Source organism: Engraulis encrasicolus, chromosome 10, assembly GCF_034702125.1.
Source record: "Engraulis encrasicolus isolate BLACKSEA-1 chromosome 10, IST_EnEncr_1.0, whole genome shotgun sequence".
Classification (NCBI taxonomy): Eukaryota; Metazoa; Chordata; class Actinopteri; order Clupeiformes; family Engraulidae; genus Engraulis; species Engraulis encrasicolus.
Window position 1 is genome coordinate 24,023,887 of NC_085866.1, and position 17,500 is coordinate 24,041,386.

The 17,500-nt window shown below is 46.8% G+C and overlaps 1 protein-coding gene across 1 annotated transcript in view; it reads left to right on the plus strand.

Annotated features, from left to right (window-relative positions):
* The first annotated feature begins 172 nt into the window (after positions 1-172).
* Positions 173-17,500, plus strand: part of lrrc38a (leucine rich repeat containing 38a) — a 23,850-nt gene continuing 6,522 nt past the window's right edge. The window contains exon 1 of the mRNA XM_063209650.1: positions 173-824. Within this exon, the coding sequence (XP_063065720.1) occupies positions 173-824 (652 nt within the window). The remainder of the gene's footprint in view (positions 825-17,500) is intronic.

The window sequence follows — 17,500 nt, forward strand, 5'->3', positions numbered from 1 at the left end:
CCCATCTCCTGACCTCTCCCCCTGTCTCCCTGTGAGCTCCTTAGGCCCCTAAACCCTTCTCCCCCCCACCCCCCCCCCAAAAAAATATCTCCTTAGTCCGTCTTACCCATCATACACCCGCCCCCCAACCCCAGCATACAATTCCTCCCCACCACCTCCCACCCCCTCGACAATGTTGCCATGTGCCCGCCGGCTGCAGCCTCTTCTCCTTGCCTTGCTCTCCTCCTTCTCCACCTTCTTCTGGGCGCCCTGGGCCTCCTGCGGCAATAGCTGCCCGCCCACCTGCCTGTGCCCCGACCAGCACACCGTGGACTGCACGGGCCAAGGGCTGACCCGGCTGCCCGACGCCATCCCCCTGGACGTGCGCCGCCTGCTCCTCTCCGACAACTGGATCCCCTGGATCCCCTCCGACTTCCTGGTGCTCTACAGCGACCTGGTCTACCTGGATCTGCGCAACAACTCCCTGTCCCGGGTCGAGCCCGGCACCCTCAGCACCTCGTCCCGGCTCGTCTTCCTCGACCTGGGCAGCAATAATTTAACGGAGATCCCGTCGGGCACCTTCCGGGACTCACGGAGCCTGATCAAGCTGCGCCTGGGCAACAACCCGTACCTGAGCGCGGTGGGCGCGGACGCCTTCTCGGGCCTGACCTCGCTGCGGGAGCTGGAGCTGGAGAGGAACGCGCTGGCGGGGCTGGACGTGGGGGTGCTGAGCCAGCTGCCGTCGCTGCGGGTGCTGCGGCTGGAGGGCAACCCCTGGGTGTGCAACTGCCACTTTGCCAAACTCTTCCTGTGGCTGTCGGAGAACCGGCACAAGCTGCCCTCGGGTAAGCTGCTTAGTATGCGCGGGGCCGAAGACTGAGGCTGTGGATATTACATGTATTACTATGTGCATAAGTGTTGTTTTGTTGGTGGTTGTTGATGTCGTGCTGAGCTGTGCCTTGCGTGACAGTGCTGTGTTCATGTGTTGTGTGTGGGTGTTTGTTTGGTTGCCTCTGGGATACTTTCGCATGATAAGTGGTGATAATTGAAATGAGTGAAATCCGCTCACTGCTCTCTCTGCTCATGGCACGCACTCATCCGTGATAAAACACAACATGCTACGCAGATGACTGAGTGATCCAGTCAGGACACATTCACATGAGGGTAGAGTCTGTGGGTGCTCATTTTGTCTCAATTTGATCACAATTCTCCTTATTCTGAAAAAAGATACCTTACTTTTCATCCATCTAGGCATGAGGAAGGATGGGATTGAGTGAGAATAACTGTGCAGGATGAATAGAAATGGAGAGAGAGAGAGAGAGAGAGAGAGAGAGAGAGAGAGAGAGAGAGAGAGAGAGAGAGAGAGAGAGAGAGAGAGAGAGAGAGAGAGAGAGAGAGAGATTGCTTTTAGCACATTTTACAAAACATCATCTACCGACAAAACAACTCCTGTGACTCAGGTCATAAAATCCGCTGTGAATTCATTGAGTAACAACCAAGCTACTACAACAACAACAAAAACATAACAATTTTGTCAGGAACCAGAAACCGTTTACGCCAGTCAGAGATCATCTTGGAAACTCTATCGGGTCGTTTGTCTGACCGTGCACTGTTGTGTCTGGTGGTGGACGGTTTAATTAAGTTCCTTTTTTTTCTCCTTGTGGACCAGCTCAGCTCAGAGCTCGCAACAATACAATATGGGCAAATCTGCTGGCATGTACATAATTCATGAAGCATATGCTCAGTGATATTGTGTCTCCCCCCCACCCCTCCCTTCTGGATATTGGCCCTTGCAGCCCAAATGAATAATTAATTGCCATCTTGAACGGTCGGGAATATTAGTTGGCTGTTATTTTGTGCAGAGTAAGATGTTTTATTTGTGACTGAAGATGCAAATGAGTCACCTCTGGTGGTGTCCTCTGTGGGTTGGATAGGAGACAACCAGAATCAATTATTTTCTCTAAACTCTTTCCACATTTCCCCATTGGCTAGCCTAATTAGTGAAGATTTATAATCCGACCAGAGATACTTTCAGACCATTTTGAACTTTTGTCCTAAGACATGCAACTTAAGTCTATTAAACTTAGAATACTTACTATAGCTTAGAGCTGTAGGTGCATGGAGTTGATGCGGTAAGAAGACTTACTAAGTGAAACCTACCTCATGATTCTGAAAAGCGTTAAGTAAAATGATCCTTTGACATGCAGGTGAAATCAAACACACGTTCAGCTCACCTCAATAAAGATGTCTACAAAAGGCATGGATATTCCATTCAGGACACATAAAATGTAGCATTTTAGAAATATATCATGTTAGGGCTGCACAATATATCGAAAATGTATTAAAATTGCGATGTAAAAAATGGCAATATCACATAAAATGTAGATTTTCTGTAGACATACTGTATCATATGCTCTTCAAGAAACATCATCACCTTGAAATATAAGAAATTATACAAGATCCAAGCCCACATTTGAGAAAAAATTATTCATCACAAGCTCTATAGTACGGTCTCAATGTTCCCCACGTCACAACTTTGTAGTCTTCTGCTACGTCATTCTTGTCACTCTAGCCACAACAAACCCACAAGTAGCACGTTTCAAACCCAGCTGTGCTGTCGTCTCTGCCCTGGCACACAGAGTGGAAATAGCAAAGCATGAGCAAGCTTCCCTGGGGTGCATTTCTGGAAACCATAGTTGCTAACTATGTTAGCTATTTTGTTGTTTGCAATGCAATTTCCCATTGGGAAATGCCCAAGTTGCTAACTGGCGAATAACTAAGCTTTCGAGAAACACACACCTGGCCTGGCCATGGATTACTACCAGAAATGCTATGATACACAAAATTCCATGACTAAGTCATTCTGGTCAAGAGGCCTATCTCAAATCATCTCCCATTATTCAGAGCAAATTAAATTTAAGGAGTGTTAGTTCATGACAATAATAGTTTCAACTTTCAGTCATTGGCCCCAATGGTAGCCCAGTCACAGGAAGGAGTAGTCTGATTGATTTTAGCTTCAACCGAACAGATGCAATTCAGAGGTTACGCCCAATGGCCGTAACCATTGAGGACACAGAGGTCATGTCCTCTGTATTTTTTTCAGGAATGTAAAATGTATCTATGATGAAAATCGATATATAATCAACAATGATAAATTCAGTCCATACATGCCACTCCCATTTATCCTCAAGGCAGTGATTAATGAAAACAAACTTAAGAGTTTGACCGAAGTGTTTGAAGCATTCTAAATGTAGGCTATAGTATGCAGTACAGCATGCAGTATTTGACATCGCTATTTGAACATGTCAAGTAACGGCCCTGTGCAGAGGGCTGCTTCATGTGTTCTAATGCTCTCCACAGTGTGAAAATAAATCTGGGTGAACTGAGACAGATGGCCAGACACAATACACACATCCAGTGAAGATTGCACTCTACTCATTGATATTGAGTGTTACTTCTGGTGTGTTCTTTTGGCCTACTCTTTTACACAGAGTATTGTAACTTCAAATGGAATATTGTCAGTATTCTGTTTATTGTCAGAATTGTCGGAATTTTGTCAGTTCTGGAATATTCTGTTTACATGTGTGGAACTGCGCTCTGCAGCCTGAATATTTCCGGAACACAGTGACATTCGGAATGAATACATATTTTACATCCACAAACCGCATACTGCGACCATTCCATGTGAATGGTTCAATTCGAAATTTGAATATTCCCCACATGTAACTTCAGTCAGGGTTTTTCTATTTGAAAATAACACAAAACATGTACTTTGTATGTGTGCAGCCTGTGTCTCACCATGTGTCTCAGATGTGCTGATGGGCTGATGGGACTGTCTCAGTCACATGCACAACATGCACACAGACGGCTCACCCACGTGTGCTACGTAATGTTCACCTGAGAAAGCCAATCTGGATACACTGAGACAGATGACGAGACACATGACACACATGCAGTGAAGAGTAAGGAACAACCCAGACGTCATCACTCAATGTTGTTTATTTCTAAATAACACACATTTTACTCTCCTACATCCTTGCCATCAGTGCAGCCTTGTCTCATCATGTGCCTCAGATGTACTGATGGACGGAGCTGTCTGAATCACTTGCACAACATAATAATAATAATAATAATAATACATAGGTTTTGTATAGCGCTTTTCTAGACACTCAAAGACGACTTACAGACCATATAACATAAAAACAAAGCACATGCAGACACTCAGACATACAAAGACTGAACAAAATTACGACAGAAAGGCACAACAAAAATAGACATGCACACACTGACGCTGTACTGTGTGTGTGTTTAATGCTTAATGCTCAACTGAGTGTGAAAATAAATCAGGACACACTGAGGCAGATATGATGACACACATTACACACATGGGGAGAGCGAATAGCAAGGGAAACTCCAGACGTCACAACTTCAAAGACAGTGAATGTGTTTCTATTTTATTTTAACCACCTTATAACCTATTGTCACTAAAATGGTAATGTGACAGCAATGTTCTTATGAAGCAGTTGAGTCTTTCCAGACAAGAGTGGACCACCCCGCAGGCCCATCTGCACAAAATGTACATATTCTAATATCTTTGCCAGACACAATTTGATGTCATCATGTTTTTTTTTTGAAGTGCTTAGTATGCTGAGAGGTTTTTATTGTATCCTCCATGCACTTGGTTTGGACTATCTGGAGTGATTGTTGATTTGTCAGATGTCACCCTGCATGTTTACTTGGATGTAAATGAATAGGCACATCTTTTTTTTTAATTGGTGTATTGGTGTATTAATGGTTGGTGTATTAATGGTCCTTATATTATAAATATTGTAAATACACAATTTCTCAGTGTGCATATATATCCTCATTCAGATTGTTTGGACTATTTGAATTCACCACTAATCAGTGGCTATACTGTAAAACATTGCAGACAGTTAAACGTAAAAAAGTAAGTTACCCTGCTGCCTTTTTGTTTGTAAGGGCAACTTACATATAACTTTTCACATTTAACTGACTGGCTACATTTTACAGTGCAAATATAATGAATAATTGATATACAGTTGCTTTGATTTGATTTGATTCTTACCCATCATGTGGATGGCTGCATTTATTTGTGCAAAGACAGTTCTATGTCTTCATTCGGAAGCTAAGTGTCCTAGGTGGCTGAATTAGTAATTCTAGAGTGTAGTTACTTTGTTTCCGCCGCTGCCCTTGGTTTAATGACGGGCGACCGCACATATATAATTGAAGTGGACACACAACAGGACACCCACAACAGCACACCTCCTGAGCGTCAGGAACTTGTGTTACCTCAACAGGGGTTACATCACTCCCAAAGACGACCACTATCAAACTAAAACATGCATGTGGAGCATGCGGAAAGGAGCATGCAGAATGTGGAATCTGGAATAGTCTTGTGATGTCATGTGTATTGTCCTGTCTTGAATGAGTCTTGCTCAGTTCAGGGATGCTAAATGAATTTCAGTGCAAACTGACAATAAAGTACTACTGTATTGTATCAGTCCAAACCGACAATAAAGTACTACTGTATCGTATCATATCGTATCGTATCGTATCGTATCGTATCGTACCATGTATCATAAACCATAAAACTTTTTCTCAGACACACACTCAAGGCATTAATAGCTTAGCTCAGCTGCATCCACTTGGCAGACACAACAAAATAATAAAATAATAAACTAAAGCAACATCGGAGGTTCCCTCCAGCAATGGCTGGCTTTTTTGTCCCCTTTTTATGTGTTTTTTGATGGCTTTGATGCAGTTCCAGCGTTATATAAAAACACTTTACTCTTCTGGCATGGCATGGCGCAAATGGATGCCTGGACTGAGACCGTTGGCTGGAAGTCATGGCTGGACTGGTCATAAGGCATACAGGCCATTTGCCTGGTGGACTGTTGATGATTTTGGCCTGCTCCCCTCAATACAGTGGTATCAGCCCTCATGCCGCTCTAGCTGACCTCTCCGAGTCAGATTTAAATATTCATTTTGGCTGTTGTGGTCAAAAAATGTTGTCACAAGCATCATTGTCCTTCTCAATGACTGGCCGACTAGTCTTCGTTAAAAATGCCCGGCCTGATATTCCATCCCAGGCCAGCCCTGCTGACGGTCCTGAGTGGATAAGAGAGAGTCCTTGTCCACGCAGGGGCATATCTAGCTATTTTAGGAGGCCCTAGGCGAAATATAAACATGGGCCCCTCAATTATCGTTATATACAGTAGACCTAAGCCTCTGTGTTTTTGTTTCTATTTTAATGTTTTATTTCATATACGTATATCTACTGGATAGTATAAGTGACGAATTAAGATCATGCCTACTTTTTTGTGTGTTGATCGCGACTGATGTGACAGTTGGGGCCCCTAATGGAGGACAGATTTGGTCAGGGCCCAGGGCAATTGCCTAGGTTTGCCCAGCGCCCACGTGACTGACTCCGACAACAAAGGAGGTACGAGGTCGGCGAGTCCCACTCCCCTCACATGCGGAGGAAAACCCCTTCTGGTCTGAGTGACTCACTCGGCCAATCACGGCCCATCGCTCGCCTGATAGTAATGCCAACTGACTTCTGCCTATGACAGTGGCAGAGAGCGAGAGAGAGAGAGAGAGAGAGAGAGAGAGAGAGAGAGAGAGAGAGAGAGAGAGAGAGAAGCAGACATTTTTATTTCTCACAGGGGAGGGGAGACCCTGTCCTACGCTGCTTTTGTTTGTCCTTTTTATTTCAAAATATTGGTTAGAGGGGGAATGCTGTTATGGAACCCATTAGGAACAAAACAGTATATAGCCACCTCTATTCTTGCTTATCGTATCGTTGGCCATTTCTTTTTTTAATAATGTATGTTTCTGTCATTGTGTTGATTGTTTAGTGGAGGCCCATGTACTGTATATTGTAAAGATGTATTTGTCCAGTGTGCTTGTTTACTGCTGTTGTCTATTGGTGTTCAACAATACTTTGGATCTGAGCTGGACATAAGAAAGCTAAGTATTACATTCACTGATGTGACGTGTTTTGAGGGGCATTAGCATTTATAGCCTGCCAATAAAGGGCCTCACGGAGGAGTTCATGGTGGCCAGAGCAAGGGAGGTTCTCCAGTACAGGGAATCGAAGGACCCAAAGGTGGCTCAAGCTGGCATCGAGGTGAGGACAGGCAGAAGGTGGAGGGCGCAAGAGGCGGTGGACCAGGCTGAAGCTCGGCTGTCCCACAAAGAGCTTGTGGGATCTGTAGCCACCGGCCGGGCAGGTCTGGGAACCGTACCAACAACCCACCTCAGCAGGCTGAAGGGCAAGGAAAGGCGGGATCAGGTCCAACGCGAGGTGCGGGCTGGAGTCGAGGAGCAGCGTGCAAGCCAGTGGGTGGGGCTAAGGCAGCAGGGCGCGTGGACCAGATGGGAGGAAGCCATGAACAGAACAATCTCATGGACGGAGTTGTGGAAGGCTGAACCGCTCCGCATAAAATTCCTCATCCAATCAGTTTACGATGTCCTGCCTAGCCCGTCAAACCTCTTCCTTTGGGGCAAGGTTGAAGCTCCATCATGTACCTTGTGCCAGGGAAGGGGAACACTGGAGCACATTCTCAGCAGCTGTCCCAAGGCACTTGGAGATGGTCGCTACCGCTGGCGCCACGACCAGGTGCTGAAGGCAGTTGCTGAGTCCATCCACTGTGCCATCGACCACAGCAAGCACTTACCACCACCGAGGCACAGGGCATCATTTGTGAAGGCCGGGGAAAAACCTCCCGCCCAACCAAAGGCCCAAACAGGACTGCTGGGAACAGCGAAGGACTGGCAGCTGAGGGTGGACTTAGGAAAACAACTGAAGTTCCCCGAGAACATCTTGAAAACCAGCCTAAGACCAGACATTGTGCTGCAATCAGAGTCCTCCAAGCAGGTCATCATGTTAGAGCTGACGGTGCCTTGGGAGGAGAGGATGGAGGAAGCCAGTGAGAGGAAGAGGGAGAAATACGCAGAGCTGGTGGAGGACTGCCGTAGCAGGGGGTGGCGTGCAAGATGCCTGCCCATTGAAGTCGGGGGAAGGGGCTTTGCAGGGAAGTCACTCTGTAGAGCCTACGGTCTCCTAGGCATCACAGGGGCAAGGAAGAGGAGAGCCATATGCTCAGCTTCAGAAGCTGCAGAGAAAGCCTCACGATGGCTGTGGATTCAGAGGGACAAGGCGTGGATGAGCGCTTCTTGGACACAGGCCGGGAACTGATCACTCCCGGTTGGGTCGCCTAGGTGAGTAGGGGGTATGAAGTTGAAAGACCCGAAACCCCCTGAGACCCCAGGTACTATCACTGATGATGTGTCCAAGATCATGCATCACAAGATGTATCTAAACAACCGTATCAGTCTGGCACAGCCAGTGACTTCCAGGAATAGACTGGTTGACGACCATGAACAGAGTGGTGACAGCTTGGAGAGACAGCGGACAGCACGGAAAGACGGCAACCGGGGCAGGAAGGGCCAGCAACCCACCCTGCATCTTCCGGGAGGAAGAACCCCTACTCAGCTACGAAACGTCTTAAAGGAACACACCCCCAGGGGAGCCCGAGAGGGGGGGAGAATGAGCACCCCAACCGGACGGACAACCAGGCTACGACCCATGCAAACGGACAACCGACAATGAATACAACATGCATTTGCGGTAAGAGCTGCAAAAACCCGCGGGGTTTGAAGATCCACCAGACCAAGATGAGATGCTTGGTGCGAGAGCAGCCAGAGCAGCGCACAAGGACCAGCCTCCGCGAGCCACAGGAGGAGCCAGTCGGGCATGAACCCCACAGCCCCCCACATACTCCAGAGGACCTTGGTGAGACGCAGGAGAACCCGGGCCAGGAGTCACCCCACAGCGCCCAGGATCTCCACGCTCGGGAAGCCCTAGCACCAGACATCCCACAACACCAAAAGCGGGTTAAGTGGCCTCCTGCTAGTAAAACGAGTGAATGGCAGAAGCTCGATGACGACCTGGATGGTATCCTGGAAGCCACAATGAAAGGAGGGGCAGATAGGAAACTTCAGGTCATGGCCACCATGGTCATCAGCATCGCCACGGAAAGGTTTGGAACAGTTGAGAAGCGTGCTGCTGCAAACTCTTACTCCAAAAACCGTAGGGCAGAGAAGATCTCACAGCTGCGACGGGAACTCAGGGATCTGAAGAATCAGTTTAAGAGAGCAAGTGAGGCCATGAAATCAGGGCTGGCAGAAATCCGCTGTGTTCTGAGGAAGAAGTTGCTAACCCTCAGAAGAGCAGAGTGGCACAGGAGACGGGCGAAGGAAAGGGCTAAGAGACGCGCTGCATTCCTAGCTAACCCCTTTGGGTTTACCAAACAGCTGCTAGGCCAGAAGCGCAGCGGACACCTAACCTGCACAAAAGAGGAGGTAGACTCATACCTCCACGAAACACACAGCGACGCCATGAGGGAGGAGGACCTAGGAGAGTGCAGAGACCTAATCAAGCCACCTGTGCCAGTTTGCGAGTTCAACACCAAGGCCCCCACCTGGAAAGAAACTCAGTCTGCGGTGAAGGCTGCAAGGAACAACTCGGCTCCTGGACCCAATGGTATACCCTACCTGGTGTACAAGAGATGCCCCAAACTCCTGAACCGTCTGTGGAAAATCTTAAGGGCAATCTGGAGGAGAGGGATCGTCGCTCACCAGTGGAGATCCGCAGAAGGGGTATGGGTTCCGAAGGAAGAGGGGTCCACCACCATCGAGCAGTTTAGAACCATCTCGCTGCTCAATGTCGAGGGGAAGATATTTTTCAGTATCGTTTCCCACCGGCTGTCGGACTACCTACTTCGGAATCAGTACATCGACTCTTCAGTGCAAAAGGGTGGGATCCCAGGGGTACCAGGGTGCCTGGAACACAGCGGCGTGGTGACACAGCTGATAAGAGAGGCCCGAGAGGGGAAAGGGAACCTATCCGTGCTTTGGCTAGATCTAGCTAACGCATATGGTTCTATACCCCACAAGCTCGTGGAGGTGGCACTGGAGAGGCACCATGTCCCAGGTAACATCAAGGCCTTAATCATGGACTACTACAACAGCTTTCACCTGAGATTCACTTCTGGTACAGTTACATCAGAGCGGCACCGACTTGAGAAAGGGATCATCACTGGATGTACCATTTCAGTGATTCTCTTTGCCTTGGCCATGAACATGCTGGTCAAGTCTGCCGAGCCGGAGTGCAGAGGGCCCACAACCAAGTCTGGGATCCGTCAGCCCCCCATCAGGGCATTCATGGATGATCTGACAGTGACAACATCGTCAGTACCAGGATGCAGATGGATCCTCCAGGGCTTGGAAAAGCTTACCACCTGGGCCCGCATGTGCTTCAAACCAGAAAAATCCAGGTCCCTAGTCCTAAAGGCAGGGAAGGTGACTGACCGGTTCAGCTTTTTCCTTGGAGGCACCCAGATTCCATCAGTCACAGAGAAGCCTGTGAAAAGCCTGGGGAAGATCTTCGACTGCTCCCTGAAGGACACAGCTTCCATCAGGGCTACCAATGAGCAACTCGACAGCTGGCTAACTGCAGTGGACAAATCGGGCCTCCCGGGGAAGTTCAAGGCATGGGTGTACCAGCATGGCATCCTGCCCAGGATACTATGGCCATTGCTGGTTTACGAATTTCCCATGTCCACCGTGGAAGGGTTTGAGCGGAGGGTCAGCAGCCACCTCCGACGCTGGCTGGGGCTCCCTCGGAGTCTCAGCAGCCTCGCCCTCTACGGCAACAACAACAAGCTAAGCCTGCCAATAAAGGGCCTCACGGAGGAGTTCATGGTGGCCAGAGCAAGGGAGGTTCTCCAGTACAGGGAATCGAAGGACCCAAAGGTGGCTCAAGCTGGCATCGAGGTGAGGACAGGCAGAAGGTGGAGGGCGCAAGAGGCGGTGGACCAGGCTGAAGCTCGGCTGTCCCACAAAGAGCTTGTGGGATCTGTAGCCACCGGCCGGGCAGGTCTGGGAACCGTACCAACAACCCACCTCAGCAGGCTGAAGGGCAAGGAAAGGCGGGATCAGGTCCAACGCGAGGTGCGGGCTGGAGTCGAGGAGCAGCGTGCAAGCCAGTGGGTGGGGCTAAGGCAGCAGGGCGCGTGGACCAGATGGGAGGAAGCCATGAACAGAACAATCTCATGGACGGAGTTGTGGAAGGCTGAACCGCTCCGCATAAAATTCCTCATCCAATCAGTTTACGATGTCCTGCCTAGCCCGTCAAACCTCTTCCTTTGGGGCAAGGTTGAAGCTCCATCATGTACCTTGTGCCAGGGAAGGGGAACACTGGAGCACATTCTCAGCAGCTGTCCCAAGGCACTTGGAGATGGTCGCTACCGCTGGCGCCACGACCAGGTGCTGAAGGCAGTTGCTGAGTCCATCCACTGTGCCATCGACCACAGCAAGCACTTACCACCACCGAGGCACAGGGCATCATTTGTGAAGGCCGGGGAAAAACCTCCCGCCCAACCAAAGGCCCAAACAGGACTGCTGGGAACAGCGAAGGACTGGCAGCTGAGGGTGGACTTAGGAAAACAACTGAAGTTCCCCGAGAACATCTTGAAAACCAGCCTAAGACCAGACATTGTGCTGCAATCAGAGTCCTCCAAGCAGGTCATCATGTTAGAGCTGACGGTGCCTTGGGAGGAGAGGATGGAGGAAGCCAGTGAGAGGAAGAGGGAGAAATACGCAGAGCTGGTGGAGGACTGCCGTAGCAGGGGGTGGCGTGCAAGATGCCTGCCCATTGAAGTCGGGGGAAGGGGCTTTGCAGGGAAGTCACTCTGTAGAGCCTACGGTCTCCTAGGCATCACAGGGGCAAGGAAGAGGAGAGCCATATGCTCAGCTTCAGAAGCTGCAGAGAAAGCCTCACGATGGCTGTGGATTCAGAGGGACAAGGCGTGGATGAGCGCTTCTTGGACACAGGCCGGGAACTGATCACTCCCGGTTGGGTCGCCTAGGTGAGTAGGGGGTATGAAGTTGAAAGACCCGAAACCCCCTGAGACCCCAGGTACTATCACTGATGATGTGTCCAAGATCATGCATCACAAGATGTATCTAAACAACCATAGACACACACCCGCGCGTGCGTGCGCGCACGTACGCAAGCACACACACACACACACACACACACACACACACACACACACACACACACACACACACGCACACGCACACGCACACGCACACACACACACACATGCACACGTTCAAACACTCAAATATTCAAACGTTGACTGCAGAGTGCTAGACAGAAGAACAAACAACACATGTCTGGTTGTGCAAGTGGCCTACATCAAGCGGGCGGCGCATCAGATGACAACGTGGCGGTGGTGACACCTGCCCTCGATGCATTCACAGCAGGCGTGTGAAAGACGAGCATGTGTCTGTCGCCACGTACTGCATGAATATTCAGAGGACACACCGCAGGCCCCCTGTTGTGTAATATACTGTATAGGAAACTATTTAGCAAGTCTCTTCTGTAAGCAAGGTGTGCCTTTGTCACTTGTATAGTGTTGGGGTGGGGAAAGCAACATCAAAGCAACAAAGCACATAGCATTTTGCCCTTTTGTTTGTTTGTTTGTTTGTTTGTTTTTGTTGTGATGCTGTTTATCATGCTTACCTACTGCACAGAGTGTCCCAATACAAATGTATACGCACTTTAAATCATTGTAAAGTAGGTGTTGAAATTCATTTAATTTTCAACATGCAGCATCATTTACAGACATTATTATTATCACTACCTGAATCACACACAATTCTCTCAGAAATAAATTAATGTCTGTAAATTGTATTTTAATTTAATAAACACACATATTTAAAGTGTGTACATTTTATCTCGACACTCTGTATATGTTAAGTCTGTATTTTATTTTATTTCATTTTATTTTAAAATGGACTATTCTTGAATCCTAGGTAAATGAAGCATGAATGAATGAATGAATGGATGTACAGTATGAATGAAGGACAGATGCAATTCAATGCTCTTTTTGGCTTGTGTTGCATTGTGTTGTAGAGGAATCCGTTCTCCTGTCAGTAGAGTTTGTTCTGTACTGCCCAGGAGGTGATTAATGGCTTTGTGATGTCGCTACAGCTGTATACAGCCAGCAGGGTTGCCACTTGGGACTGATGATTCCCAGCCCAATAAATGCTCAAAAAACACCAGAACGCACTAAATCCCACCCAATTTGAACTATATTCCATTGAAATCTATGACACTGAATTTACAGAAACCCACAGTCTAACTTTTTTTTACAGCAGAATGGTCATCCTAAACAACCCAATTAGGAGGAAATCCACCCAATCTGGCAACCCTGGCAGCCAGCGTTGTAACGTTGGCCGGGGGATGTTCCCCTTTAAATCTCACATCTGGTGTCCAGTGACCACGCTTTGGTGAAAAGCAGATTAAATTCAGCTTCTGTGAAAACTGAGGCGGACACGAAATGGGGAGGAGAGGAAGAGGAAGGGAACGAGGGAACAAATGATCGTTTGGCTCAAATAGCATGGCACAAATTGGAGACAATCCCAGCCCACGTCTCCACTCGTGTTATATAACTTGGGTCTCCAAATTATACCCAGTCCCAGATACTGTCAGGCAGGCTACTCTCTCATTGCCAGTGGGCTCTGCAGAGTCAAATAAAAGCCTTCGTTTCTCCAGTGAGCAACCCTTGTTTATGGGGTTGAGTGCAGTAGTACTGCACTACTTTGTAATAGGCCTATGTTTCGCATGTATAGGCTTAAACATTACTTTTTTAATCATAGTTTTTAATTTTATTGTTGTTGATGATTTTTGTTATTGTTGTAGCCATTAGCGGTAGTATTATTCAACTGCCTTTCAGAAATACTATACAGCATCTGAGTGCATTACTTTGTTCGCAGGCTAAATGCCTTGAAGGGGCAATTTCAAATATTTGTCTGGCTGTGCATTGGCTTCTCACCTGACCCTCTGAAAGACATGTCAGATCAGATGAGCGCTCAGTGGCCCATGTTGCCATGTCTAACCAAGCTTCAGCAATGCGCCTTTGGCTCCAGTACAGGTGCACTATTGCCATCTGTGGCACGCACTCTTCAGTTCTGGAATATTAGCATTAGCACTACAGAATATCAAGCAATCAGTATCCTAGAGTGTGCAGACATACAGAAAAATAATAAGGATATTATACATGTATAGGCCAACACAACATGCCATCTTCAACATTTACAATTGAGCATTTTGTTGTGATTCTGCTTTAAAGTGAGTTAACACAGTTGCAAGTTGGAATTAAATCACTAACAACTAGATCTCACAGAAAATGCTGGAAGCGGGCTTGCCTTTTGGGGCAGAGATGAAACAAAGTATTATTGAGAAAACAAAGCTAAAAGAAATGTTGGAAAAAATCCATCCACCCAGTCAGAAGTTATGGGCCAAACAATTCAGCCATCTTGGATTCAGCCATCTTGTAAGTGTTGTAGCTCTGCGTTTTGGGGATATACTAAATGACATACATGGTATTTTAAGTTGGCTAAGGAACACTGCATGTGATATAATTTTGAAAATGAACATGGGTCCGAGTGGGATTCGAACTCCCAACCTCCATTACTCTAATCCAGCACATTTGCCATTGATACTAAATGACATACATGGTATTTGAAGTTGGCTAAGGAACACTGCATATGATATAATTTTGAAAATCAACATGGGTCCGAGTGGGATTCAAACTCCCAACCTCCATATCTGTAATCCAGGACCTTTGCCATTGACACTAAATAACATACATGGTATTTTAAGTTGGCTAAGGAACACTGCATATGATATAATTTTGAAAATCAACATGGGTCAGAGTGGGATTCGAACTCACAACCTCCATATCTGTAATCCAGCCCCTTTGCCATTGATACTAAATGACATACATGGTATTTGAAGTTGGCTAAGGAACACTGCATATGATATAATTTTGAAAATCAACATGGGTCCGAGTGGGATTCAAACTCCCAACCTCCATATCTGTAATCCAGGACCTTTGCCATTGACACTAAATAACATACATGGTATTTTAAGTTGGCTAAGGAACACTGCATATGATATAATTTTGAAAATCAACATGGGTCCGAGCTGGATTCAAACTCCCAACCTCCACATTGCTGATGCAGGGCTATTACCATTGGGCCAAGCAGCTGCCTATAAAATGCATTATGTAAGGGTTAACGTTCGGCGAGAAGGTCGCTACCGTGGAATAGCAGCACGACAGAGAGAATCTTTAGACCCCGACGCGGAGCGGAGGGGTCTTGTTCTCTCTGAAGTGCTGCTATTCCACAAAGCGACCGACTCGCCGAAAGTTAACCCGCTTATTATATGGATATACTTACATGATTCACACATGGCGGGGACATTTCTTTAGGCCTATTTAATGTGAAGTCGATTATAGTTTTTAATGTCAAAAGATTGTTGATGCGCAAAACAAAACAGTGCCGTGGAACACCGCTAACAGCTAGGTAGCCAGGACAGCAGGTGTTGTCTATCACAGCAGCAGATTAGAGTCTTGTTGAAAAGTCGCTTTAGCAATGAAAAGTCTTGTTGCCATTGACAGCGGTCTGTTATAGACCAACCCGTCCGTTATCGAAAAATAACAGACGTGCGAACGTTGGGGAGCCCCGTTGAAATGAATGGAGCATTCGGCCGATGACGTCACAACCATATAATAAAGCAAGACAATATTACATTGCATTGAAGAGCTGAACAATAGACTTCTAAAACTGCAGAGCACCTGCTCGTTAAGAATAGAATGTTGAGAGAAAGTGACAGTTGAGATGAAACCCTATATTGGCTGCACCTGTTCTGATTGTCTGTATAGCAGTTAGTACGGTGCTCTAAGGCAGACTGCAGAATCCAAAACGGTTTCTAGGGCTTTAGATTATCGTTGCATAAAAACCAAAAAGAATTGGCACATGTCCTGGTCACAGATTGGAGTCATACGTGTGATCTTAAGGGCAGTCATGGGTGAGCGGTTAGGGCGTCAGACTTGCATCCCAGAAGTTGCCGGTTCGACTCCCGACCCGCCAGGTTGGTGGGGGGAGTAATCAACCAGTGCTCTCCCCCATCCTCCTCCATGACTGAGGTACCCTGAGCATGGTACCGTCCCACCGCACTGCTCCCCATGGGGCGCCACTGAGGGCTGCCCCCTTGCACGGGTGAGGCATAAATGCAGTTTCGTTGTGTGCAGTGTGCAGTGTTCATTTGTGTGCTGTGGAGTGCTGTGTCACAATGACAATGGGAGTTGGAGTTTCCCAATGGGCTTTAAAAAAAAAAAAAAAAAATCTCTCTAACAGTCTTTGAATGAAGTTTATAGGTTAAACGGATCAGTCACAAATGGACCTCTTGAAAAAGGCACTTCAAGACTCAATGGGAAAAGTAATGGAAAAGCCCTGTCGTTTTTACACACCTCCCATTTAAAAAGTAATGGGAGTTGGGAGATGAAACTTTCACAGTTTTGGGACATCCCATAGAGCTCGCTAACAATGCTTCAACTAAACTTCTAGGTGAAAGTGTTGATGTTTTATGAATGAAAAAGCCTCCTACACTCTGATCTTTAGAGTGGCGGAACCTTGGTTCATGAAGGTTCTACCATTGTTTTCAATGGGGACCCAAACTTGCACAAAATCACCAAAAACGGAAAAACGACAAGAGACACGGACACACTATAGCAGAACAAATGATCTCCAAGCCGAGCCGGTCGTTTTAGTGTTTGAACGGTGTCTCTATCTCGAAAGGCCTAGGAGGAGATCCATTTTCAATTTTTACTGCCCTGCACAAGAGAATCAAGCAAGCAAGCAAGCAAGCATAAACTGTACTTTATGCTTGCTTAAAGTAGCATGCTACACGGATCCATTGACTTTCACTAGCTTAGCGACATATTCCCTCTTTAAGCTTGTCTCAAAACAAGACAACGCTTAACATGAAAAATAAGACAATTTACCACCTTTATAAACCCTAGCCAACGATTTTAACTGTAGTAAGCCCCAAAATAGTGGCATACCCCTTTAATGAATGACAGAAAATGTGTGTTATCATTCATATTTTCTTTAAAAAATAATGGCAAGGATATGTAAAGTTATGAGCAGCACTGTAAGTGAAACTTAAACTGAATTGAAATTGGCATATCGTCACTCTTGATATCGGGATTTCGATATATTTTCGATATATTTTTTGCAGCCCTACTTCATACAGGTTCCTATTTATCCCTGCCACACCAATTGAAATTGACGTTTTGGCAGGGATAAATGGGAACCTGTATCAAGTAGGGCTGCACAATATATCGAAAATATATCGAAATCCCGATATCAAGAGTGGCGATATGCGTATCGTGAACAAGTAAAACAGTTCTGTGCAGTCCAATCAGTTGCTGAATGTAAACAAAAGAAGCCTGACGTGACCAAAGCCACGCCCCCACACTGACCAACAAATTAGTGACAAGAAAAACACTCTGCTATATTTCTAAATATCGTTCAAATATTGTTATCGGGGTATTGCATGCTGTTATCGAGTAATTGA